Raw genomic sequence first — 25,333 nt, forward strand, 5'->3', positions numbered from 1 at the left:
CCGTGTGCGCTGTCACTTTCAGGTCTGACTGGAAGTCTGCAAGTGAGACGGAGTCTCGGGAAAAGAACGCAGACCTCAGATTTTAAAGAGAGAGGGGCGTCCATAGGTTGGGCTATGCATATTCGTAATCAAACCAATCAGAGACCTCTGAGATTTAGGCTCGATCAACCAGGCTGAAGCAGGCAGCACAGCCGCTCAAAAGAAGAAAAGCGGTCGCAATTTAGGGGTTGTATCCATCGTTTTAAGCCTCTATTATGGCAATGACTTTCGCCAGATGTTAGTATTACTAGTTCGTGTCTTGTCAGATTTGAGAATCAGCAGAGCGCGAAGGGGAACAACGCGAGCTTGATTTGCTAATGTGCCCACTTTTGAAACGAATATCACCACCACTGCTGCTTACTCTCAATATTTCTTTCCATTTAGCGCCGACGGATTACCTCGTGCCTGGTCATCGTTTCCAAGGAGTTGAAACGGGAGTGGTGCTGGTGCCGGGGATTTCTACTTATTCTTTTACTCGCTCCGACTACTTGTGTGGAGGAAATGGCAACGCCAGTGTTTGAGAGAGGACCCCAACTGGAAGAGAGAGGAAACCGGACCTGAATGACAGGATACAGCAGCCGACCTGAGACATATCCAGACACATTTCAACTGCTTTAGTCAAGACACTTCTGCTTTATTTGTTTTCTTTCGGCCTAAGCTTGAAAATAAGGAAGAATAACAGGACCTGAAAAACCTTGGGAGGAGTTTTATTTCGTTTTTCCTCATTTTATTTTGTTTCTAACAAAACAAGGATGCATTGTGGATTAGTGCTGTTCCTCTTAATGGGAATCTTCTTCGTCGCTGAGGCTTTCAAAAATGGTAAGTGACATCTGATATTCCCTCGGCTGTGCTGGGCTAGACTATTTCTCCTGATGTTTTTAAGGATTAACCGTCTCTAAACCTTCGCTGATGTTTTTCTGACTCGTTACGCGTTCACCTGCCTGTCTTCCCTGCGGGTTAGTGCTGCCATTGTCACAGATCAATTACTGTAGTGTGGAGCTTCTATTTTTCAGATGTTATAAAACGTTTGGGCACAGTAGCCTAGTGCTAGGGTACTTCCCTCTTTCTTTGCTGTAGCAAATACATGTAGGCGGCACTTTATTGCTTCGTTTCCACTATGAGCAAACTTATTTACGTTAGAATGAATAGAGAGACATAAGAAAGAATGAACCGCCATATTTCAAATTCTCTTGAATATTGCATTGCATCCTATTCAAAACACATTTTCAAGTACTTTACATGGCAGATGGTAGCTATAATACAAAAGCTTAACTGCGCACACATAAATGAAGATAAACTGAGAGGCTAATTTGGACTACTTGAAGTGGCTTGTCTCTAGACACGAGAAAGGGCTCGTTATTCTCCGGCGCTTGTATAAATGGTCTGTATGAAAAGGGAAACCAGTTTTATAAGGATCTGCGTGAATCTAACAAACATTACGAGCATCATTCGTTAATATAGATTACTCAGCAAACGAAAAATAGATGGCATAGATATTTGGTTTTACGTTATCATGAATACATAGGCTACCCCAAAAACAAATAAATGATGCTCCTCACAGATAATCTGTGAAAAAACTAGTCTATCATATTTTTTTTTATTATTGTTTGGCGTTATTGCCATATGACACATCGTCTACAAGTCGCATGGCACCATATGTGCCATTCCCATGGAGACTCAGCCATACCCCGGCACAGCCACAGCGTAGAAGCAGCTCCCCGTCCACTCTCGGTCTACAAATTAATCCATTACTCCCTGCCGGGGCTAATGGGCCTTGGTCATTAGGAGTTGTTCTAGATAAGAGCTGTTTGTGACATTTCACAGATTTTTTTACTAGCCTATTTTTATTTTTTTAAATAAATGTTTACTTTAATTGACAAGCGGTTAACATAAACGGTTTTGTCCCAACATAAACCACTACAATTAACAGCAGGCTATAGGCGAAACTTTTCCTAATGTTTGTGAACAATTGTGTTGTATACCATCCTTATATATATATATATATATATATATATGTCAGTCAAATAAAATGTGTACCATACTGTGTTTATCTGAGCAAATTAATACAATGTAAAGTAAATATAACACATCTATCAAAATGTGGGAGAAATTCATCATCTTTAGCCCATTGACTGTCAGAAATGATTGACTTTACCCGTGTGTCTTCACGCATGTAGACCTATCCAAAGTAGCTAAAACGCATATTCAATTTGTTTGGTGTCTAGTTTAGACATATTTAGACACTGTGGGTATATGTTGATATGGAGATAGCTTATGATTTATCAGCCTGAATATATGTTTATAAAAAATGATTCAAACAATCATGTTCGACTCCAGTTAGATTTTGAAAACACGCCTATATACTCTCTATCTTCATCGGGACAATATTTTGACTAAAAACACACTTTTTCTGCATTTGAATTCTAGCCAACATTATTGATTCATTTGAATCCCTGTACTGTATCTGTGTCACTTTGGGCTGTTGTGCTGACTGTATTTTCTCTTTCTTTCTTGCAGACAAGTGTGGGGACAACATCAGAATAACGAATGCGAATTACCTCACCTCGCCTGGCTATCCGACATCATATTTGCCATCTCAGAAATGCGTTTGGGTGATAACAGCGCCTGGACCTCACCAAAGAATTCTAATCAACTTTAACCCGCATTTTGATCTCGAGGACAGGGAGTGCAAGTAAGTTGACTCGGCTGCCCTCTACTCCGTTCATGCATATTGTACATGAAAGTCCGCCATCTAGTGGCTATGGAATTATTGCGAGCGCAGCGCAGCGCTGCCTGCATGTGTGAGGCATGAGTGTTTCAACAGAAAGACTTGCTTCAGAGTTTATTTTCTTGTCATTGTCTGAGAAAGATTTTACTCAAAGGACTTCATATTTTTCAGATTCTCATGGGTCTTTCCATTGAGGAAGTAAGCCCATTTAGTCTAAACTTTTACATTTTACATTTCTCTTCCTCTTCTCATCGAACATAGCCCATTAGAAGGGGAACTGACCCATCTTGCTGGGTCAGTAACAATTCCCTGTTTGACTTTTAAGCTTTAAGGTGTTATGCCAATCTAGGTCAAATGGTTAACCTGTTGTCGGAGAGGTCTAAGCCGGGCAGCAAGGCTATGAAACCGGAGCTCCACAATAATGTGATGAGCTTGCTGCCTCCCTGTGTCAGTGGTGCCCTGAGGCGAAGCAATATCTCAGCCTGGGCTGGCTGGCTGCCTATCCCTCTGTCTCTGCCTGCGCCCCAAACCCTGCCCTGTTCCCGGTTCCCTGTGTGTGTTCCCTCTGTGCCTTTGTTTACGCTGGAGGGGCAGCTAGAGAACACAGAGTGAACAGGGATGGATACTGTTTCTGTATCCCCACTACGCACTACGTCCAAGCTCTCTCTCTCTCTCGTTCTCTCTCACTGCTATGCCATTTGTGTTTTCGATGAATACCATATAGGCCCGTAGATTGTACTATTTTAATAGGATCTCTGCCCACTGGGCACAGACGTCAGTTTAACAACTCGTTTTGGTCTACACTTGATTGAGTTCTCAACTAATGTGGATTCAAAGTGAACTCAACAATAATATGAACCATGTCATTGCATTTAGGTGAAAAGTTTTTGGGGAAAAAAGACACTGTGGGTTATACCGCTTTACTGCTTCTATAAAGGGCCATTCTGTGATTTACTGCTTCTATAAAGGGCCATTTTGTGATTTACTGCCTGGTTGACCACTGCCGTCTTCCAGAGGAGGATCCTGGTGGTCCTGACTTTTCCTAGCTCAGATTTAATCACCCAGGGACTGTTAAAATGTCTCCAGGCACAAGGTTACTGCGTGCGTGTGTGTGTGCGTGTGTGTGCGCGTGTGTGTGTGTGTGTGTGTGTGTGTGTGTGTGTGTGTGTGTGTGTGTGTGCACATATAGAAAGAGGAAACAATACTTTTGTTAATGGAATTAACCAGGAAAGAGTTTCCTGTGTTTAAACACACACACACAAAAAACAAGGAATTCAGCCTAAAGGCACAAAATGCAATATGGCTTCCCTTTTTTCAGTTGAAAATAAATGTCCTCGGTGAACTTTAAGTTCGATCATTTCCGTGTTGTTTACAAATGATTTCTAACGTTTCCGTCCACATCCATTGAAGTGTTCTGTTTTCCACGTTGGGGCTGACCTGTCATGCAGTTAATTGCTTGTCCCTCCGTACATTTGTTAGTTGCGTATAAAGAGCATGTTATTTTCCTTGTTCCAACCTTTGCCAAACGTTCTTATTATGTTTGGAGCAGAGCCAAGGTTTACAGTGTTTTTACTGTGTAATGCTGCCCGTGGAGTGGTCACGGGTTATAAACCACAGTGCTAGAGGGAAGCACACTAACAACAACTAACCTGCAGGGACATCTTTGAAACTTAATCAAGTCACTAGTGATTCATGTGGTTCATGCCGTTGATGCATCCCAAATGGCACCTTATTCCCTATTTAGTGCACTACTTTTGGCCAGAGCCCATAGGGTTTCCCATAAGGCTCTGGCCAAAAGTGGTGCACTCTAGGGAATAGGGTGCCATCTGGGACGCAGTAATATACAGTGGAGAAACAGGGTCAGCTTGACCTCAAGGCTCTTCTACTTGAACCACTTCTCCTCTACCCTGTTTGGTCTGGTAACGTTTCATAGTTCACGTTTTAATCGAGCGGTTTTCATGGGATTTTAGTTCCACTAGTTTCCCCTTACATGTTCACTTTAGACTGGATCGGGAAGATGGCCAGTGACATTGGCTGAGTCCCAAATAGCACCCTATCCCCTACATAGTGCACTACTTTGGACAGGCGTACTGCACTATATAGGAAATAGGCTGGCGTTTAAGATGCAGTCATTAAATTAGGCACTCTCATTTTTCTTGGCCCTGGGTCTCAACTCAAGTAGCCTAATGGTGCTTAGTAAAGTGAAGGCCACTCGTTGTGTTAATAGCTAGAGGGACATGTCGTAATGTAGATAAGTCAATTAGGGCATGGGAGGGAGAGATACTGTATGTGCTTCATGGCCATGGTGTCTTGGTGTTGCTAGATAGCGGTTCGGTTGGTGTGGTTTGTACAGCAGCAGTAATCAGACTTCCATGGGCCATCCAGTCGCAGTTCAACTCAGACAAACACCCCTTGCATAATGGAAACTGATGAAGGCAAGTCCCAGAATGGAAGCCTTGCCTTGCCTTGCTTATCTGATGGACCAGTGCGTAGGGGGTAAGCAGGCAGCTACAATGCAAGCCTCAGTGCACTCCCCTGCAATTTAATTATTGGTCCAAATGGAACACACATGCTCCACATGTGCTCCTACACTGCCGTTATCAGCCAACCAAACAAAAACCAAACAAAAGGCTGAGTCTACCTCTGTTGTTACACGTGTGACTGGCTGACGGGTTTGTTTGAAAGGTTAGGTCTGCATTCCAAATGGCGCCCTATTCCCTTTATAGTGCACTACTTTTGACCAGAGCCCTATGGGCCCTGTGTTCTCCCCTATATAGGGAATAGGGTTCTATTTGGGACTCAGACTCAGTCTACAACTCGTATCCTGAGAGAGTGGAGAGTTGGAGGAAAACTGTTCGCCAGTAGATAAGGACTAAGTGGCCATTGACATGTGAATGTGGTAAATGTTTACCTTTCCATGCAGTGTTGTATAGACTCTCATGCTGTGTTTTTGGGTTACGCCACCGTTGTAGCTCTCACAAGCCAAATTAAGTTTGAGGTAAAAGCATAGTCCGTCAAGACAAATATTTGGACTCATTTTGCTCTTGACTAAAAACCTTGACTAAAAAACCATGCAGAGTGATGCTGTTGCTTTCTATGAAAGCTGCTTGGTTGGAATCAACATTCCACCAATATGATATGCTTTTGACAGCACAATGAATCATTGATGTGCTTGGATCCTCTGACCAAACAAAAAATCGGACCAATTTTTTCTATGCCTACATAATGTGAAATCCCCTCATAGCTATGGTGAAGACTGCTGAAGAGTAGAGTTGCCTTTTGACGGAAAGAGGGGTTAAAATTGAGCGATGGGGTAAGAAGAGGAGAGGTTGCTTTCTATATGAAAATGTCTCTCTGTCCTCTTTTCTATGTTTTAGAAAAAAGATAGGTTCAAATGGAGAGATGAAAAGAGAGATGATTCCTTCTATATGCGAGTGAGTCTCCTTATTCCTTCCTCCCTCCCTCTTCTTTCCGCCTGTCCTGTGTTTGCTGGACCTCAGAGAACAGTGAATTCCTGTGTGACAGCCCATGCAGTCCTGAGATGGCGAGGAGACATGGAGGGTGGGGGGAAATATTCGGGGAATGCCTTCTGAAGAAGGCCCTTTGTGGTGGGAGAGGAGAGAGGAGGAGAGAGGGAGAAAGTCAGTCAGTCAGTGAGTGAAAGCTTCAGCTCATCTAACACACAATGCCTCAGAAGTTAAATCCCCACTAGCTGAACTCCCCACTAACTGAGCACCACTAACTGAGCTCCCCACTAACTGAGCTCCCTACTAGCTGAGCTCCCTACTAGCTGAGCTCCCCACTAGCTGAGCTCCCCACTAGCTGAGCTCCCCACTAGCTGATCTCCCCACTAGCTGAACTCCCCACTAACTGAGCTCCCCACTAGCTGATCTCCCCACTAGCTGATCTCCCCACTAGCTGAGCTCCCCACTAACTGAACTCCCCACTAGCTGAACTCCCCACTAGCTGAGCTCCCTACTAGCTGAGCTCCCCACTAGCTGATCTCCCCACTAACTGAACTCCCCACTAACTGAACTCCCCACTAACTGAACTCCCCACTAGATGAGCTCCCCACTCCGTCCCCTAGCCCCCCCCCCCCCATCTCCCCTGCTACTGACTGTGACTGCCCGTAACTCAAGGCTTGAAAAAGCAGCCTTTTCTTCTCTCTAATTATGACCCCCTCCCCTCTCCTGTCGAGTGGCCCCCTCAGAGAGCCACATACCCTGCTGGGAAGACAAACACTCTTCGCTGTGGTCTGAGACAATACACATCCTGCCTGCCTGCCCTCTGCCCTCCACTCTCCGCCTGCCCTGCCGGGCATTCCTCCTGGCTAGCCCTGCTGGACTACAGGCTTGCAACCCAAATGGCACCCTATTCCCTGTATAGTGCCCCATAGGGCTCTGGTCAAAAGTAGTGCACTATGTAGGGAAAAGGGTGCCATTTGGGACACAGGCCGAGACTACAGACATGAGTTACAGCAGGGGAAAGTGTACTCAGCCCCCTACTGGTTCTGGAGAGTTCTGTTTCATGCAGGTCTTTTTGTTCAGCACGAATCCTAAGACCCTGACTGACTCATAGGTTCATAACACAACACTTCATGTTTAACAATGAAGACCACCTGTTCCTCTCAGAGTAGACGAGGGGTACTGTGAAGAAGGAGGGGGTTTGTGCATGGGACTCACTGCTGTGACTGCTTCCCCGGTACTGCCACACAAGCCTGCCTGGGTCTGAAGCTCCCTGCTGGGGTTGGGATATCAGTGGGCCCTCTCTCCTCTGTGGAGAGGCTCCATCTCTGTGTGGAAGTGCCCCATAACTCTCCCCAGAAATCCCCTGAATAAAGTGCGCTGACTCTCCCACTCACTTCCCCTCTCACTCCCTGGATGCATCCCATATGCCACCCTATTCCCTATATAGTGCACTTAGTTTGACCAGAGCCCTATAAGCCCAATAGGGCACTATAAAAGGAATAGGGTGCCATTTGGGACGCAGACCCTCTCTCACGCTCGTCCGCTGCACAAGCAAATATGAAGGTGGTGAGTGGGCTGCGTGATCGTCCATCAGCCTCCGTTGTCATGGAGGAAAATAAATAAGGCAGGAATGTAACGAGGCTTTTTTTATTCTCTGTCGGCACGTTCAGGTCTTTTAAAGCAGGCGGGCAGGCTGTGACCTCCTAGGGCCAGGGGAAGAGATTTGGGCTGACATGAATTGTTGGAGATACTTATAGCCTGACTAACAGACAGGATTTCTAGTTGTTTATGGGTCTCTTTTGTGTGAGTATGTGTCAGTGAAGCAGTTACGCTGTACAACATCAAAGCAGAGTTGAAGAAACAGAGGCAGATCTGCTCAACGAGACAAAATGCAGAGAGCAGCAGCACTGTGTATTTTAACTACAGACTAGGACAATATCGGATGAAATGATGCACCTGGCCATTTTGCCTAAGGTCCGCCTCCAGAGTTGTACAGTAGGAAGTACATTGTATCTGAAATTACATTACAGCAGCACCACTGATAGCAGTTTGCTTCAAGGTGAGTTGTTGGTCTGAATTATCACAAATCGTAACTTGTCATAACAGAAAAGAGGACACAGGTTTTTCAGAAAGCCCTGTTCTGGTACATTCACAGCATACAGAAAGACTTCTAGCCAGTCCGGTGACCCATTAAAACTAGTGTAATTAGCATTTCCCAGCAGATGAAAGCCCTGTCTAAATTATCTCTCTGAGGTCATGTTTAAAAGAGAGGTTCACCTCTGTCATAAGATAGAGGACAAAAGGCTGAAAAGAGAGTGGTGTAGGAATCCTCTTGACTCTCTCTCTCTCTCTCTCTCTCTCTCTCTCTCTCTCTCTCTCTCTCTCTCTCTCTCTCTCTCTCTCTCTCTCTCTCTCTCTCTCTCTCTCATGTTACTCAAAGGGTTAATGGTGGCAAAAGTCCTTTGGCTAATGAGCAGGATTTAAGTGTGTATGTGTGTCTATCCCTGGCTGGGGCTAGACTAGAGGAGATGGGTTTGCCGGTAGTGAAGTGTTCACCTTGGCCAGTGTTGGAAGGGCAGCCTGATTGAAAAGCTTTCTTGCCGTGACATCTGCCGTCCTCCCTGCTGCTCTGTCACTACTTTGATTCATGCGCGCCCAGCTCACGCACACCACGACCGGGAGGCGAGCCACTCTTCTACCCCGCAGGAGGGGACTCCACTTCAGAGGAGGAGGAGAAGGAAGAGGAGGGGAAGATGAAACAGGAGGGGACTCCACTTCAGAGGAGGAGGAGAAGGAAGAGGAGGGGAAGAAGAAAGGAATGATAGAAGAATATGGGGACTCAGTCGTAAATCTGAAAAAAAGCAGAATTGCAGACCTATAACTCTGCTACGCAACGATATAAAGATATCATGTTTCAGGTTTATTTAATTATCCATGTTCACTGAGAATGGATGATTTAGTATCTGAGTTTTGTTTGGTTGCGGCCTGTTTAGTGTTTTCCCTCCAGAGCCATACAAGCATCCCTATATGGATTTTTAGTGAAGGAAGTCACAGCCCACACAGCTGAGGGATTTCTTGTAGTATGTCTTGCTTTTTATCCATAACAGACTCCCAGGAAAATAGCTTTATGGATAAGTACATGGTTGCATCCCAAATGGCACCATACTCCCTACAAAGTGCGCTGTTCCCTGCATAGTCTGTATGGGTCCTGGTCACAAGTAGTGCACTATGCAGGGAATAGGGTACCATTGGGATTCAGCCCATGATTAAAGAACTGCATTGTCTCTATCTGGACAGATCTATGGACTGTAAGAAATTCATACCATTTTTAATTCCAGAGAAAGACAAAAAGCATTAAACACGCAGGTCGTAATTCAATTAGTGTGCTGTTTCCAAAGACATTGACAATATGAGCATGCAGTCTCAACTCGCTTTTTAGATAAGCATAATGTGATTAGCAACAGGTTTTTCCTTAGCTCTCCTCCTCCTCCACTTCTCTCTCTGTTTCCATGTAAGAGAGGCTGTTTTATACATGGAGTTTTTCTGGTTGCGCTCAAAACAACAAAAGGGGAAAATAAACAAGGGGTAATTATGAGATGGCTGTAGGGGGGGGGGGTAGGTTGCTATAGGAAAGAGTCCATGGAATCCTGTTTTAATTGATGAGGCCTATTGGAGGTTGTGGAGGCCTGTTGATGTAGGGGGGGGTGAGTTGGGCCCATGTCGGACCAATATGAATGCACCTTCAGAGACTGGGGGCTCTTCTGGCTTCCAGCATCACCCAGGAGAGGCTTTGAAGGCCAAGTGGGTTTTGTTTTGCAGTAGGTAGGAAAGTCCTTCTATTTCAGGCTGGCTGGATCCCAACCGTCCTCGGTCCATAGTTCTCCGTCCGTCTCTGTGATTATACACACCGTGGAGTGGTTTTCCAACCTGTTCGTCGATAGCTGGTGTGGTGTTTCCCGGGCCCTCACTCCACAGCTCTCTGGAGGTTGACAAGGGTGTGTGTGTTTGTGCATGCCTGCGTCTATGTTTGTGTGTGGGCTGACTGCAAGCGGGAGGCAGCGGCAGCGGGAAATCAGGCAGTGATGGATGTCTCTGGACCCCGCTAATCTCTGATTGAGTTAAAGCTACTCCACAAACCCTCGCTTTGTTGGCTTTCCCACTTGATCTCTTCTCTGTAAATCAACAAAGCTACCGCCTTTTCCTCACATCATAATTATATTACCTAAATAGCCTCAATAGACACATGGATGGTACATTTACTATATATTACCCTTTTAAGATTGAATTGTTTCACAGTGGGGTGCTAGTAGCCTCCCAGTTACAATACCTTACCCTGATGCCACCCCCTACCCCTGCACCGGGTCATAGAGAGGGCCTCTCACCTCCTCTCCTCGACATCCTTGGGCCCTTCAGAGGCTAGAGGGGGACATGGGCTGCATATAGCAGCACCCATTTCCCTATAGTGCATTACTTTGACCCAGAGCCTCTGGTCAAAAGTAGTGCACTATATAGGGACTAGGGTGCCGTTTAGGACGCAAGCATGGTCAGAGGCAGCTAGTTACCAGGGGAATGGGCTCCAGCCAGACCAGGGTGTGCATGTAAGGCCCAGTAAGGAGAGGTCAGTTAATTCGCCTTCCAAAAACTTGGCAGGACCGGCTAGGCTAGCCCATCAGATCAGCACTTTAATCAATGGCAATGCCAACCCCTCCATACACGCTACCCTCTGCCCGGCCTACAGCCCTCGGCCCACACATGTTGTTTTTGTTGTTGTGGAAGAGATGCACTGCTTGACACCTCCCCCTCACAGCCTTCTCAGCATGGCATATTTGGCTTCCGAACAACATCACCGTTAGACAAATCAAGTATATTAAAGTGTGAACAAAGGAGAATTTTGATTGGAAATGAGGATGGGATGAGGCAGCCATGAGAAGAGGATGTGAGTGTCCCTGGCTATCTGGCAATCAGTCAAATAACTGGTCACGCCAAAATACATGTGGTGCACACATTCCAAATGACTCCTGTTGTTTTCTTATCGTCATCGTCATCCTCTTCCGCTTCCTGTCAGGAGCAGAAATAAAGAGGATACCTAGTCAGTTGCGTAACCGAATGAATTCAACTGAATTGTGCCTTCCACATTAAACCCAACCCCTCTGAATCAGAGAGGTTGCGGGGTGCTGCCTGAATCAACATCCTTGTCATCAGCACCCGGGGAGCAGTTGTTGGTTAACTGCCTTGCTCAAGGGCAGAACAGCAGGGATTCCCCGGCTCAGAGATTCAAACCAGCAAGCTTTCGGTTACTGGTCCAACACTCTTAAGCGCTAGGCTACCTGCCACTTCTGTCTTTATGTGTGTGATAGAGTAGAAAGGGCACCCTTTTCCTTCTGTCCTCCCTGCTCCTCTCTCCAGCCAGTCACTGGGCTATCCCAGACTTCTATCCCAGACTTCTATCCCAGACTTCTATCCCAGACTTCTATCCCAGCCCCTACAGACTCCCAGCCGGCTGTATATCTCTCTGACCTGGTCGAGGGCTAGCAGGGCCCGGCCTCCCATAACCCCTTGCTGTTTCTATGCTGCAGTCTTCTGGGAGGGTGGATGGGGAGGAAGAGAGAGGTGAGGCCTTTTTAATTGAATAAGTCCCAGTACAGTTATTACTATTGCCTGCCAGCTCCCTAGCCAGTGTGGAGCCAGATAAAAGCATCAGGGGACAGCTGAGTGAGAGAGGAGATGGGCCTGTCTTGGTCTATCCTGCTCTGTTCTGCCCGGCAGGAGCAGGGGACGACACTTACCCTGCGCCCCCAGACCGCCAGTGTTTTTTGTGTTGTCACCCATTAGCCTAATACTACCACTACCACTACCTCTCTCTCTCTCTCGTTCTCTCTCAAATATCTCTCCAGTGCTTTCTCTCTGGCCCCAATTCTCTCTCCCTTTCCTCTCACCCTTTCTCCCCTATCCTTTCTCTCTCTCCTCATTGTGAAGAGGAAAAAAGCCTAGAAATGCCACCCAATAGCTTTACCTCTGTTTGACCCCGTTCCTCCCTCTCCCCTCCCCCCACTCTTAGAATCCACTGTGCAGAATACACACAGCTCATTACTCACGAGGGAGGGAGCATGCATCTCACAGTAGTCAACAAATGGGCCATATTGTTTGAAAATGATCTTGTTTTTGAATGTGCGTGTCTGTTTTTTTCTTCTTTTTTACATATGTCTTGCTCGCTGTGCGGGCTGTCTCGTAAATCAGAAGTCATACCGTATCTTCTCTTCAGTCCCACACAAAGTTCAGTGGGTCATGAGTCCATTGTTTACAGTGAAATACTTGTTGACCCTCTTCCTCCTTGCCTCTTATTTTCATAGCATTCGTCATATCATCATCATAATGAAATGGATGAGAGCAATAATTATTATTTGCATGGTACGGTATTCCTTCACGGCAGAGGCACTTCCTTTTCCCATACTCTTCCTGTACAGTGTCAGAGCGACCCTAGGATGACCCTGTATATGTGCTCTGTGATTGGCTGTCAGTTACACTGAGAGGACATGGGGTCAGGCATCATTACAGGAGACATGTGCAGGGCAGGAAAGGCTCACTGACCGCAGGGTCACGTGTCATGGCAGGCAGCCCCGTAGAGATCCTATGAAATTATTAAAATAAAAATTCGATGGCCGGCCCCCATTCATGCTTCATGCCATTCTAGCTTTAGTGGTATAGGGCCAGGGAGACCAGGAAAGGAGGGGTAGGGTGAAGAGCGACGGAGGGGGTGAGGAGTGCCACATAACCGCCAGCCCTCCATCCCTCCATCCCCCTTTTATTACCCTTGACTTGTCATTGTTGTAACAATGGCCCTAGAAACTGTCGGGGTCTGAATTTAAGTAAGAAATGTAGAATACAACAGGTGCAATTTTGCCATTTGGTTGTGCATCATTCAACAGTTTTCTCTTGTTATGTCAGTCACTGACAGTCAATCAATTAGCCATGTCAGTTAACAATTTTTGGATTGATAGTCTAGCCAGCTATCTAAACTTGTAGTAATCATGGCTGAGTACTGACCGAGCACTCAGGGCACGGCCCCTGACCTCCAGGGGTCCCACATTGATTTTGTTAGTCATTCTCACTCAGATATCAAATTAAGATGGCATAAGTCATGGCAGAATGTGTAGAATTGCAGGAAATCTGCTTTAAAACGGCAAACATGTATCACCACCTCATGGCAAAATGAATAAAAGTGCAGGAAATGAGCTGTAAAACTGAAGAAAAAAGATGTGTGCCCCATGGTAAAATTTGTAGAACTGCATTAATTTTTTAAAATAAAATTGCTACATTTTCTCGCAGTCTAATGGCAAAATGTGTAGAATTGCAGAAAACGTGCTTTAAAACTGCAACATTTTCTCTACGCTCCATGGCAATTTTTTTTGAATTGCAAGAAATTAACCTTAAAACTCACATCCGCCGTCAAGAGGGGGACCACTAAAATGTTTTGCCAGTGTAGCCCCCAACCAAATCATATTGAGGGCCCCCAAAAGGCTAGATCCAGCCCGGATCTAAACCGTGCTGCAGTATAGCCCTCTCTCCTCTCCTCTCCTCTCCTCTCCTCTCCTCTCCTCTCCTCTCCTCTCCTCTCCTCTCCTCTCCTCTCCTCTCCTCTCCTCTCTCTGTTATCACAGCCCTCTCAGATATCAAGGTGGGACAAATGGGAGCTGTCCTCTCAGACGGCCCCAGAAATGGCTCACTGACACAGACAATATGAGGACCTGCTACTCTGCTACTGTCTCTGTCTACCTTATTGTCTTTTTTTATCCACCTATCCTTCTTTTCTTTTCTTTTCCTTTCCAATTTCCAATCTTCTCGCTCTCTGTTTTTACAAGGTTGCTAGTTGCTCTGTTGTGGAATTTATCCAAGGTTTGGTTTGTACAGTACAGTATACAGTGGCTTGCGAAAGTATTCACCCCCATGGCATTTTTCCTATTTTGTTGCCTTACAACCTGGAATTAACATGGATTTTGAGGGGGTTTGTAACATTTCATTTACACAACATACCTACCACTTTCAAGATGCAAAATATTTTTTATTGTTAAACAAACAAAAAATAAGACAAAAAAACTGAAAACTTGATCGTGCATAACTATTCACCCCCCCCCGCCCCCATAGTAAATACTTTGTAGAGACACCTTTTGCAGCAATTACAGCTGCAAGTCTCTTGGGGTATGTTTCTATAAGCTTGGCACATCTAGCCACTGGGATTTTTGCCCATTCGTCAAGGCAAAACTGCTCCAGCTCCTTCAAGTTTGATGGGTTCCGCTGGTGTACAGCAATCTGTTTGGGCGCATGTCCTGCTAGCGGGACACCTACGACAACATCCAGTGAAATTGCAGAGCGCGGAGTTCAAAATACAAAAATCGTAATATTAAACATTCATGAAAATACAAGTGTCATACATAATTTAAAAGCTTAACTTCTTGTTAATCCAATCGCATTATCAGATTTCAAAAAGGCTTTACTGCGAAAGCATACCATGCGATTATCTGAGGACAGTGCCCCATACCAAAATACTTTTTCAACCAGCACAGGCGTCACAAAATCACAAATAGCAATTAAATAAATCACTTACCTTTGAAGATCTTCCTCTGTTTGCAATCCCAAGGGTCCCAGCTACACAATGAATGGTCGTTTTGTTCGATAAAGTCCTTCTTGATATCCAAAAAGTCTGTTTAGTTGGCACCAATGATCTCAGTAATCCACTCTTTCAACATGCATACAAACGAATCCAAAGAGTTACCAGTAAATTTCGTCCGAACAAGTCATATGATGTTTCTAATTAATCCTCAGGTACTCTAATATCGAAATAAATGATAATATTTAAGACGGAGAATAGTATGTTGAATAGGGAAGATAAATAACGAAGTGTGCGCACCTCATCACGCGCCAACAAGACTGGTCTTGTTGGGTTTGCGCCAGACATAGTGTTTTCCTTGATGGCCAAAAAACTCAATTTAATCTCATCTGACCAGAGTACCTTCTTCCATATGTTTGGGGAGTCTCCCACATGCCTTTTGGCAAACACCAAACATGTTTGCTTATTTTTTTCTTACCTCTCTTCCGTAAAGCCCAGCTCTGGGGAATGTACAGCTTAAAGTGGTCCTATGGACAGACACTCCAATCTCCGCTGTGGAGCTTTGCAGCTCCTTCAGGGTTATCTTTGGTCTCTTTGTTGCCTCTCTGATTTAATGCCCCCCTTGCCTGGTCTGTGAGTTTTGGTGGGCGGCCCTCTCTTGGCAGGTTTGTTGTGGTGCCATATTCTTTCCATTTTTTATTAATGGATTTAATGGTGCTCTGTGGGATGTTCAAAGTTTCAGATATTTTTTTAGAACCCAACCCTGATCCGTACTTCTCCACAACTTTGTCCCTGACCTGTTTGGAGAGCTCCTTGGTCTTCATAGTGCTGCTTGCTTGGTGGTGCCCCTTGCTTAGTGGTGTTGCAGACTCTGGGGCCTTTCAGAACAGGTGTATATATACTGAGATCATGTGACAGATCATGTGACACTTAGATTGCACACAGGTGGACTTTATTTAACTAATTATGTGACTTCTGAAGGTAATTGGTTGCACCAAATCTTATTTATGGGCTTCATAGCAAAGGGGGTGAATACATATACACGCACCAATTTTTTGAAACAAGTTATATTTTTCATTTCACATTTCACCAATTTGGACTATTTTGTGTATGTCCATTACGTGAAATCCAAATAAAAATCAATTACAGGTTGTAATGCAACAAAATAGGTAAAAACACCAAGGGGATGAATAGTTTTGCAAGGCACTGTAGGCCATGTTGCAAGACATGAGGCGAGACTTCAGTATGTGGGGATTGTTGAGTAATTTAGTCGGTTATTCACTGTCACCCGACCCCGAGTTAATGTTATAATGCAATTCGTAGAAAACAATCTGCTTGGATATTTAGTAACAGCAATGTGCCTACCTGAATATTCATAAACATGTTCTTCTACAAATATGCATGGTATTTAATTTCAGGAGCTGACTTGGAAAGGAAAAAGTGCTAAATGCATATTTCCATTCTGCCCAGGGCGATTCTCTAATTAATTGTGGTTATTCATCCCTGTTTTATTCATGATAACAAGATGTTTTATGGAAAATGAAGGGATCGTAATGAGGGCAAAACACCAGCACTTTAACACTTTCTCGCATCACTACTACAATTATTGCTTCCATTAAATGTTTTAACCCCATGAATAGACAGTGAAAGGAAATAGATTCTAGGGTGAAAAGGAATACAGGTTTTCTGTTTGTTGGCATTTAGCTAGCCTTTGAGCGTGTCTCCAAAAAGAGCTCTACACATTAAGCAATTAGATCAAGTTTAAGTTCAGGTTTATCCAGCGATTGATTTATGACTAGTGGAACGACTGGTCGAAATGTCTTTAATATATCCTTGAAGTGCATGTATGTGTCTGTATGTCATGAGACAAACTGTTTCTCTGACAGTTGTATGCACCTCATTCAGTCGCACTTTATGTCAGAATGTCATTCAGCACTTGACGCAAGTCACAGCTATTGAGCACTGCTAAACGAAAATTCCTTTATCATACCGGCGGTATTTCTGTATTTTGAAAGTTCTGTATCTTGCAAACTTGATTGCTGACCTGAAAAATATTTTGGGACTATATCAACGATGGACGAATGGAACAAATACCAAAAGATGGTTTTTGGGTGGAGTTTTCCTTAATCTCACTCCACAGTCCAACTGGAGTTCCTATTAGTGTTACAGCAAACCATCTATAATCACGTTATCGTGACTTGTCATGGCTTACGGTTTGTTTGTGTAATGATCTGGTGAGCTCATAACAGCAGTTATGGTACAGAAATATGGTACTGATCTGTTTTGGTCTTCTGGGCTTTCTGTAGGGCCTAGGGAGAAAGCGTGTAAGCGGAACAGACCTCGCAGTTTACGAGAAGCTAAAACAGCACAAAGCCTTGCACGTACGACAAGGACATGAGGTTTACAGACCTTCGCTAACAGTAGAGGCTTGTGTGGTTGGTTCTATTCCTCTAGCTGTCTTTCTCCCCCTCCCCCACATACCTTCCTCTACCATAGCGTGAGCCAACGCCAAGTTTAGCAGATAGCAACCCCCTAAGGCTAACTAACTTCTCTCCCCATTCTGTCTGCTCTCTCTCTCTCATATTTCCTAATAAAGGAGTGTTGTGTTGTGTTGAGATGCAATAATTGGGTCTAAATACCCAAATTCATTCAACTGATTGTTGGGTATAACACATGCAGGATCTCTCAACAATGTCATTCATCAATGATAATGATCTGATAATGATATATCCATCAATGATAATGATCTGATAATGATATATCCATCAATGATAATGATATGATAATGATATACCCATCAATGATAATGATAATTGCAGAAGCAGCCGCAAAAATCAAAACCAACCAGTCGCATCTAAAAATATGACATTGGCTGGGCTTTGCAATGAGCTGGGCTGGGCTGATCCAAGCTAGGCTCGCCAGAACGAGTGACACGCAAAAGCCTTGATGGATGCAGCTGTGGAGGACTTTGTGTAGGGAGGATCTTATGCAGCCATGTGGCATGGTATAAGGCCCAAATGAGAAGCTCTCCTCCGCTTCCCCTCCTTAGCCCACTTCTAAACACTTCGGTTCTAATCATTCTTCAGAATGGTGGTGATGGTGGTGGCCTCCACCACGGGTGGGTCCCTCCCACACACTACACACACACACAAACACACACACACACACACACACACTACACACACTACACACACACACACACACACACACACACACACACACACACACACACACACACACACACATACATAGATACATACATACATACATACATACATACATACATACATACATACATACATACATACATACATACATACATACATACATACATACATACATACATACGCACACACACACACACATACGCACACACACACTCTCACTCACAGACACACACTGGTTTTAAGGGAACTTGGTTAGGCACTAATCTCTCCTGACTCTCTCCCGTTGGCTGAATGCAGGACTGTTGGAGTAAGAAGCTATAAAAAGCCACTGATTGCTTGAGACACCCTTGATGTCTCACGTCCAAGTTTCCATTTCAGCTCAGTGAACTGTGGGTCTTTCCTACCCTGGCTACTCGGCAGTCTGAAATCACAAAGTTAATAACTCGATTAGTGTGAGACGGAGTTGGACGTTTAAATGTAGAGTCCGTTGCTGCCCACCCTGTTCCTTCCTTGTCTGTCAGACTCAGCAACTGACAGTTAGTTCATTACAGACCTGAGGAGGGAGGAGGGGAGGAGGGAGGAGGGGTGGAGAGGGGAGGGGAGGAGAGGGGGAAGGAGGTTGGGTGAGACTATTATTATAGTTGTGGGTTAATGAATGTCACATGCTGGAAGAAAGCTGTATGCACAGTCCATCTGACCTGGGGAGGTACGTCCCCTTCACGCTGGGAAAAAGAAGGACGGCGGCCTCCTTGTAGAAACAGTAATGATATGATGCTCCAGTCCTGAGTGACAGTTTGTTAGCCCTGACGTCTCGCTAGCACTTGAGCAGAATTTTAGATCTCAGAGCGCGGAATTTTGGACAGCTGACAACAGGCTTTTCCTGTAAGTCCCATCTAGAACTCTCTGAGGCTGCATCCTAAATCACACCCTATTCACTGTGTAGTGCACTACTCTTGACCAGGGCCCATCGGGTACTGGTGCGCTATATAGGGAAAAGGATGCCATTTGGGACGTACCCTATAGGCCTCACTGCACTTAGCTGTCCCAGCTCACTTCTGTTGTCTGGACCACTTTACTTTGTTTTAACCCTGAGAGTTGTTTTGTAATGTTTGGAGGTGACATGTTTTTGGTGTGATAATTAGCCCTAGTCTAGAAAAAGAAACACTAGAGAACAGACTTGGGGTGCGTCCCAAATGGCACCCTATTCCCTATTGCCCCATGTGCCCTGGTCAAAAGTAGTGCACTATACACTGTAGGGAATTGGCTGCCATTTTGGACGTAATCTTTCACAGTTTGCTGTGACACAGTTCTACCAAGGGAAAGAATATAAAATAACATTTGTACATTTGTTTTATAGCTTTCTACTAGGTCATGGACTTATGTTTCTCAATGGGCCTGACTAAAGAACTATTGTATCAAGCTTTAACAGCGCTTTATAACATTACTCCTTATTAACCAGGATCATATCCCATCTATCATAACCACATCATATGCTTTTTTATGTAGAGCTAGAGAGATAATCATTTCTAAAAGGGAAAGCTGAAGGCAGTTTAAACTGTGTTATATTGTTAGTCTGTGGTTCATCGCCTCCTCTTTGGTTGTGTGAGGTGGGTTAATGTTCCCGTTTGACACAGCAGGATTGCTTTCTCTCGCTCCCCGCAGTAAGAAGGCAGGGTAATACATTTGGAGGCGCTGAAGCGATGGTCGGGGAGAATTAGATTCATCCCTTTTTGCTTTTAATTTCCCCTCTGGATTGGCAGACCATTTTCACTATTAGTGTTGTGGGAGGCACATCCAGGCTGGAGTGGAGCAGACAGATTAATGAAATGTTATAGTTGGGGCATGATTCAGCTGGATCCTATTGTCTATAAGGGAAAACTACAACATATAACATAACAAATTATTATACTGTCTCTGTGTGGGGGGGGGGGCTGAGGAGAGTTTTAAATGAAATGATGAATCGAGGGCAGCAGGAGGACTGTCCAGGCTTAAAAAGTAGGCCACCAGCACTGTGTTTGGATGTGAACGGTATTCCCTTCTAAGGGCATCTGTCTCTCCTGGGTCTTTGGGTCAGACATTATGATTGTTGTTAACGGACCTCCCTCACTACAGAGGGCTCCCAAACACACAAACACACACACATCATTTCATAATGAATAAACATCGATTTTTTTGGGGGAAACACACCGAAAATCCAGTGTTTCTATGTCTAACAGTTTTGTTATATTTCTATATTTCTTCTGTATTGTATATAAAGTGTAATATTGGGATGCAAACTCAACTCTATATCTGACATTGTACAGGTGTCTTATTTGTTTAAGTCCATAACCATGTGTGTGAGGTGTATACTTTTGTTTCAAAGTAGATTTGTTTAAGACTACCAAGAACCACTCTGTGTGACCCTGATTTAACCCATTGCAGTGCAAGGTTAATATGTCTGTCAATCGAAAGTTGTTCTGAGGCTTTGCGTTGTCCAGCCTTGCAAACGATCCTATAATGCCTTCCAGATGACAACAGCCTGGGCTAGGCCACAGAACCACTGCTCTCAGATCAGATCATAGCGGTGCCTATAGACCTGCTGAAACACAACCACCCGGCTAACAGAAGGCCCAGGGCCAGACATTGTTGAAGCAATGAAGAACTCTTTTTTTTTTGGCCTGGTAAGCAGACAGAAAGCCCCCAGGGCGCGTTATCCTCCATTCCCTCGTTCATACGACTCCTCTGTCTCTCCATCCCTCCGTCTACATCCTCTCTCCCACTGCGCCGTCTTTATGAGGTCTTCTGAGGCTTCCGATGATGTACCAGAGTAAGAGAGGTGAATTATAGATAGAACACAACAGAACAGTGCTGCAGAAGATTGATGCCCTCTGTGCTGTGAGCTGCGGAATGGAAAGGTCCGATTCAGCCTGCAGAGAGAGGAGAGAGCCCAATATTACAGAAGGGGATACTGAACAAAACTGTACACCACACCACAGAAACATATGGCTTACAGTAGATATGACCTCTTTCTGAGATCATATCTTGATAAGCTGCAGGTTGCCATAACCACTTTCTAATGATCCTGTGTGGGCTCCCTCTCCTGTGTCACCCGTGGTGCCTTCCTTAACATCTCACAAATACCCCCCATTTAAGTGTAATTCAAAGCAGGTGAAAGAAACCATTTGAGGGGGGTGGAGGTTGGATCATGTGGATACTTGTCTCCTTCCACCCGAGGGGTAGCCCCCTATTCCAATCCATCACTCAGAGTGTAGCCTGAGTCATCTATTGTGCAAATACCATAAGCATTAAGTGAATTGACCTATCTTCACTTGTTGAAGTGAAAGTGTATCGACAGTAATTTGGGGAACGGGGTGTAGCCAAACTGAGAAAGCAGACCCTTTCTAGAGTATGCCTAGGAGGCACATATTTTAGCAGGTTGAGTGTGCACGGTTACGCCAGCTAGCGGTGTGTATACAGATGCACTAAGTAGCTGGGTCTAGGTTATGTGTTTTTAATGGTTGACAGTAATGAGAAGGAGGATTGGAGGGAGAAGACAGCAGGTCATGAGGTTTGAGCAGGAATACATTAGATAAGTGCCCCACTGAGCTGAATTCATTGGGAATGGGCGTTATGGGTGATTAAATACCATGGTAACCTGAACCCACACAGCTCCCCTTACTGCACTCCGCCTGTCAATCACAATGAAAATAAAGCATGGTGTATTCATCTATCCAGCACATGCATAGGCATAAACACACACACTCACACACACACACACACACACACACACACACACACACACACACACACACACACACACACACACACACACACACACACACACACACACACACACACACACACACACACACACACACACACACACACACACACACAGGGAGAAGACCAGCCCTAACACACACTCTCAGCTTCACCAGAACAGTGTTATGTAAACCTAGACTTAGTACATCTGGGAGTCATTGTTCTAGAATCTCTGCAGTGTCTGCATTATCTAACAACGTGGAGCTGTGCCACGTGGAGGGAATATGAACCTGCCCACATGTTCCTGGGTTTATCCTGTTCTTATTACTACTGCAGCATGTTTTCTCTGCATTAGGGAGGAGCAACTATCAAAACATCAACTTGGTTGTTGGTCCATCATTTCCGACTAGTTGTGTGTGTGTGGGTGTGTGTGTGTATAATACCAACCCAATACAACATGTGACAGATTCTTCTTTTTCCTTTGTCCAGGTATGACTATGTGGAGGTGCGTGACGGCGTGGATGAGAATGGTCAGCTGGTGGGGAAGTACTGTGGGAAGATCGCCCCGTCACCCGTGGTGTCTTCTGGGAACCAGCTCTACATCAAGTTTGTGTCCGACTACGAGACCCATGGAGCAGGCTTCTCCATCCGCTATGAGGTCTTCAAAACAGGTGAGAGGAGACCAAGTGAATGAAAAACACACACACACGATCACAAGATCTCATCACACGCACACACACAGCTCGGGACGTCGCTTCGGAGAAGAGGGATGATATACAGGAGGCCGAGACGTCTAATCATGAGTCGAATTAGCATAAAGAGGATGTTTCTCCTCGTTTCATGGTTTGTTTGTCATTTAGTCCTGCTGCTTAATGCATCAAGGTATTACATATGCTAAACAATATGGCTCCACACAAACAGATTAATAATGTTCACCATTTGTACATAACTGCCTTAATTGGCAGCAGCTAAACGGGATCCTTAATAAATACAAACGCAAATATTCTCCATAAACCATCTGTAGCAGCTGAATGTTTTTGCAGTACTTCTGAGACTTACTGTAGTCATAGACATGTGATGATTTTTGTTCATCCAGACTGAGAAATGTCCTCTTCCTCTGTTTATGTTACTCCACATCATCATGGTGAAGTGGAGAGGATGAGTCACCAATGGTTTCCTGCATCTGATAGGCTAAATTCAAATTCATATATTCAGCTGATGTCAAAAAACCCAGAGAAGTTCCTTCCTCAACAATACAATCTGTCTTGTTTTCACCAATAATATCATGGGATGTTCTTCCTCCTTATCTGAAGATCACACAACAAGAGGCAGAGCTTCCTGTTGTTGCCTTGGCTTCCTGTGTTTATGGATGGCTAGGGAAAGGATTTCTATTGAGTGACTGGGAGAGGGAGGGAGGACACAGACAGGTGCAACAGAGAGCAGACTCCACTCTGATTAATTAACCCTCAGCTAGTCTATGGGATGACCCAGACACTCAGAGAAGATGGAAGCCCTGACAGGGCCCTCTTTTTAATCTCTGAAGTGTGTGTGTGTAGGGGTAGGGTATGTGTGTGTGTGTATCCGTGCGTGTGTGTCCCTTTGATCTGATGTTAATTTACCCACACGCCAGCTGCCTCACACACATCTCCCCACACTTCAGTGAAGTGCAGCATTCCCTGTTGATGAGGCAGTTCAATTGTGCACACCACATTCCTCTGAGGAGGTGTTTCCCAGTCTCATCCATTAAAAGGACTGATTCTAAATTAGCTGTGTTAGGGACCCTGGGCTACGAGGGATGGGGGGAAGAAGTGCTGAATGCAGGCCGTTGTGATATGGAGAAATATATCATATTCATATCCAGATGTGTTTTCACTGAGAGGGGAATATGTAATACTGGAGCCTACTGAAGACTACCCAGGATGCTGTATTCTTGGTGGGATGTTTTGCTCCCTGTAGAGCTGGCATCATGGTTGTGCCGTCAGGACCGGGCCGGTTCTTCTGTGGCAGCCAGGCAACAGAAGCTTGTTTAGCTTTGAAACCAGCGTTGTGTTTTGACTACAGTGGCGCCGGTTGCCGCCAAGGCGATGGCTCTGAGATCAATTAAACCAAAGTTATGTGTCGGACTCCAGTAAGACTTGCTGTCGCCATTTGCGTCGGCTAATGGGGATCCTAATAAATACAAGTTTACATGTGTTAGCATCAGCAGTTTTGTGTTGGCTATCTGGCTAATACCACCCCGGTGTTGATATGCTTACCTAATCAACGAGCTGGCTGCTCTCTAAACCAAAGGATGGGGGCTTATGTTCCGTCCCAAATTGCACCCTGTTCCCTATTTAGTGCACTACCTTTGACCAGGGCCAATAGGGCTCTGCTCAAAAGTAGTGCACTATATAGGGAATAGGTTTCCATTTGGAACGCAACATTAGCCTCCATCCTTTGGTTTAGAGAGCAGCCAGCTTGTTGATTAGGTAAGCGGGTGATATTAGCCAGATAAGCATCAGCAGAATTGTGTTGGCTAACACATGTACACTTCATGATACACAGATGCTGAGATAGCGCTGGGGAAGTAATGCAAGGAATGCCGTGCATCTTAATGAGCCTGAATGGAGGAATATTACAGTATGTGTACAGTACTAGACTTGTGGTTAGAGGGCAGCTTCAGGGAATGGGAGCTGTGTTCTTTCAGAGGTAAATGAAGGGTCAAGGCCAGATGAGAAACAGGGTACATACACGTGCATAGACACCTAGACTCTCTGTGAGGAACCTGGAGCGCAGCCCTGGCTCTCATCAGCAGTGCAGTCAGCAGAGCAGAGGAATGTAGAATTGGGAAAACAACAGGTTGTTTGTGGTCCTCCACATCTCTCACACACACACACTGGTTTTTCAATCCAGGGATCTTAATTAGCCCGGGCTATTTCTTTTATGGGCGGTAAATTGTCGTCCTCGCTCCACAGAGAGAGAGAGAGAGAAAGAGAGAGAGAGAGAGACACAGAGAGAGAGAGAGACAGAGAGAGAGACACAGACAGACAGACAGACAGACAGACAGACAGACAGACAGACAGACAGACAGACAGACAGACAGACAGACAGACAGACAGACAGACAGACAGACAGACAGACAGACAGACAGACAAGTCCAGCTTATGTTGTCTATTGCTGGAGTGCACTAGGGTCACCGAAACTAAGATACAGCTAACTCCTCCAACTTCCCACCAACACCCCTTTAGCCCAAATGGTCCGGGCCGGATTTCAGAAGACAAACAGGCCATCCTTCCTGACTAGAAGCCTTTATGTTTATCCTGTCATCTTGTCTCACTTAAAGTCTTCCTCAAGTGTCTCAGAAAAGGTCCCTCTCTTTCTGAAAGAAGCCATATGCTTCTGGTTAACAGCTCTGCAATTTGTAACTCTCAGAGCCACATCAAGCCTGGCGCCGGGCTCAGTGAAGTGGGCAAAGAGAGAGAGAAAGAGAGAGGGGGGGAGAGAGGCAGGGATCATGCCACTGTGCCGCCCTCCTCCCCCTCTCCCTGATGCTGCTCACTGTGATGGAATTTGAAGAGTGGAGAAAATGGGATTGGAGAGGAGGGGA

The 25,333-nt window shown here is 45.1% G+C and overlaps 1 protein-coding gene across 1 annotated transcript in view; it reads left to right on the forward strand.

Annotated features, from left to right (window-relative positions):
* Positions 1-22: 22 nt before the first annotated feature.
* The window catches only part of LOC106578544 (neuropilin-1a), an 80,606-nt gene continuing 55,295 nt past the window's right edge, over positions 23-25,333 (forward strand). The window contains 3 exon segments of the mRNA XM_014157488.2: positions 23-858; positions 2,557-2,731; positions 22,237-22,418. Coding sequence (XP_014012963.2) covers positions 792-858; positions 2,557-2,731; positions 22,237-22,418 — 424 coding nt within the window. The 5' untranslated portion in view covers positions 23-791.

This window comes from Salmo salar, chromosome ssa19 (genome assembly GCF_905237065.1).
Source record: "Salmo salar chromosome ssa19, Ssal_v3.1, whole genome shotgun sequence".
NCBI classification, from domain to species: Eukaryota; Metazoa; Chordata; class Actinopteri; order Salmoniformes; family Salmonidae; genus Salmo; species Salmo salar.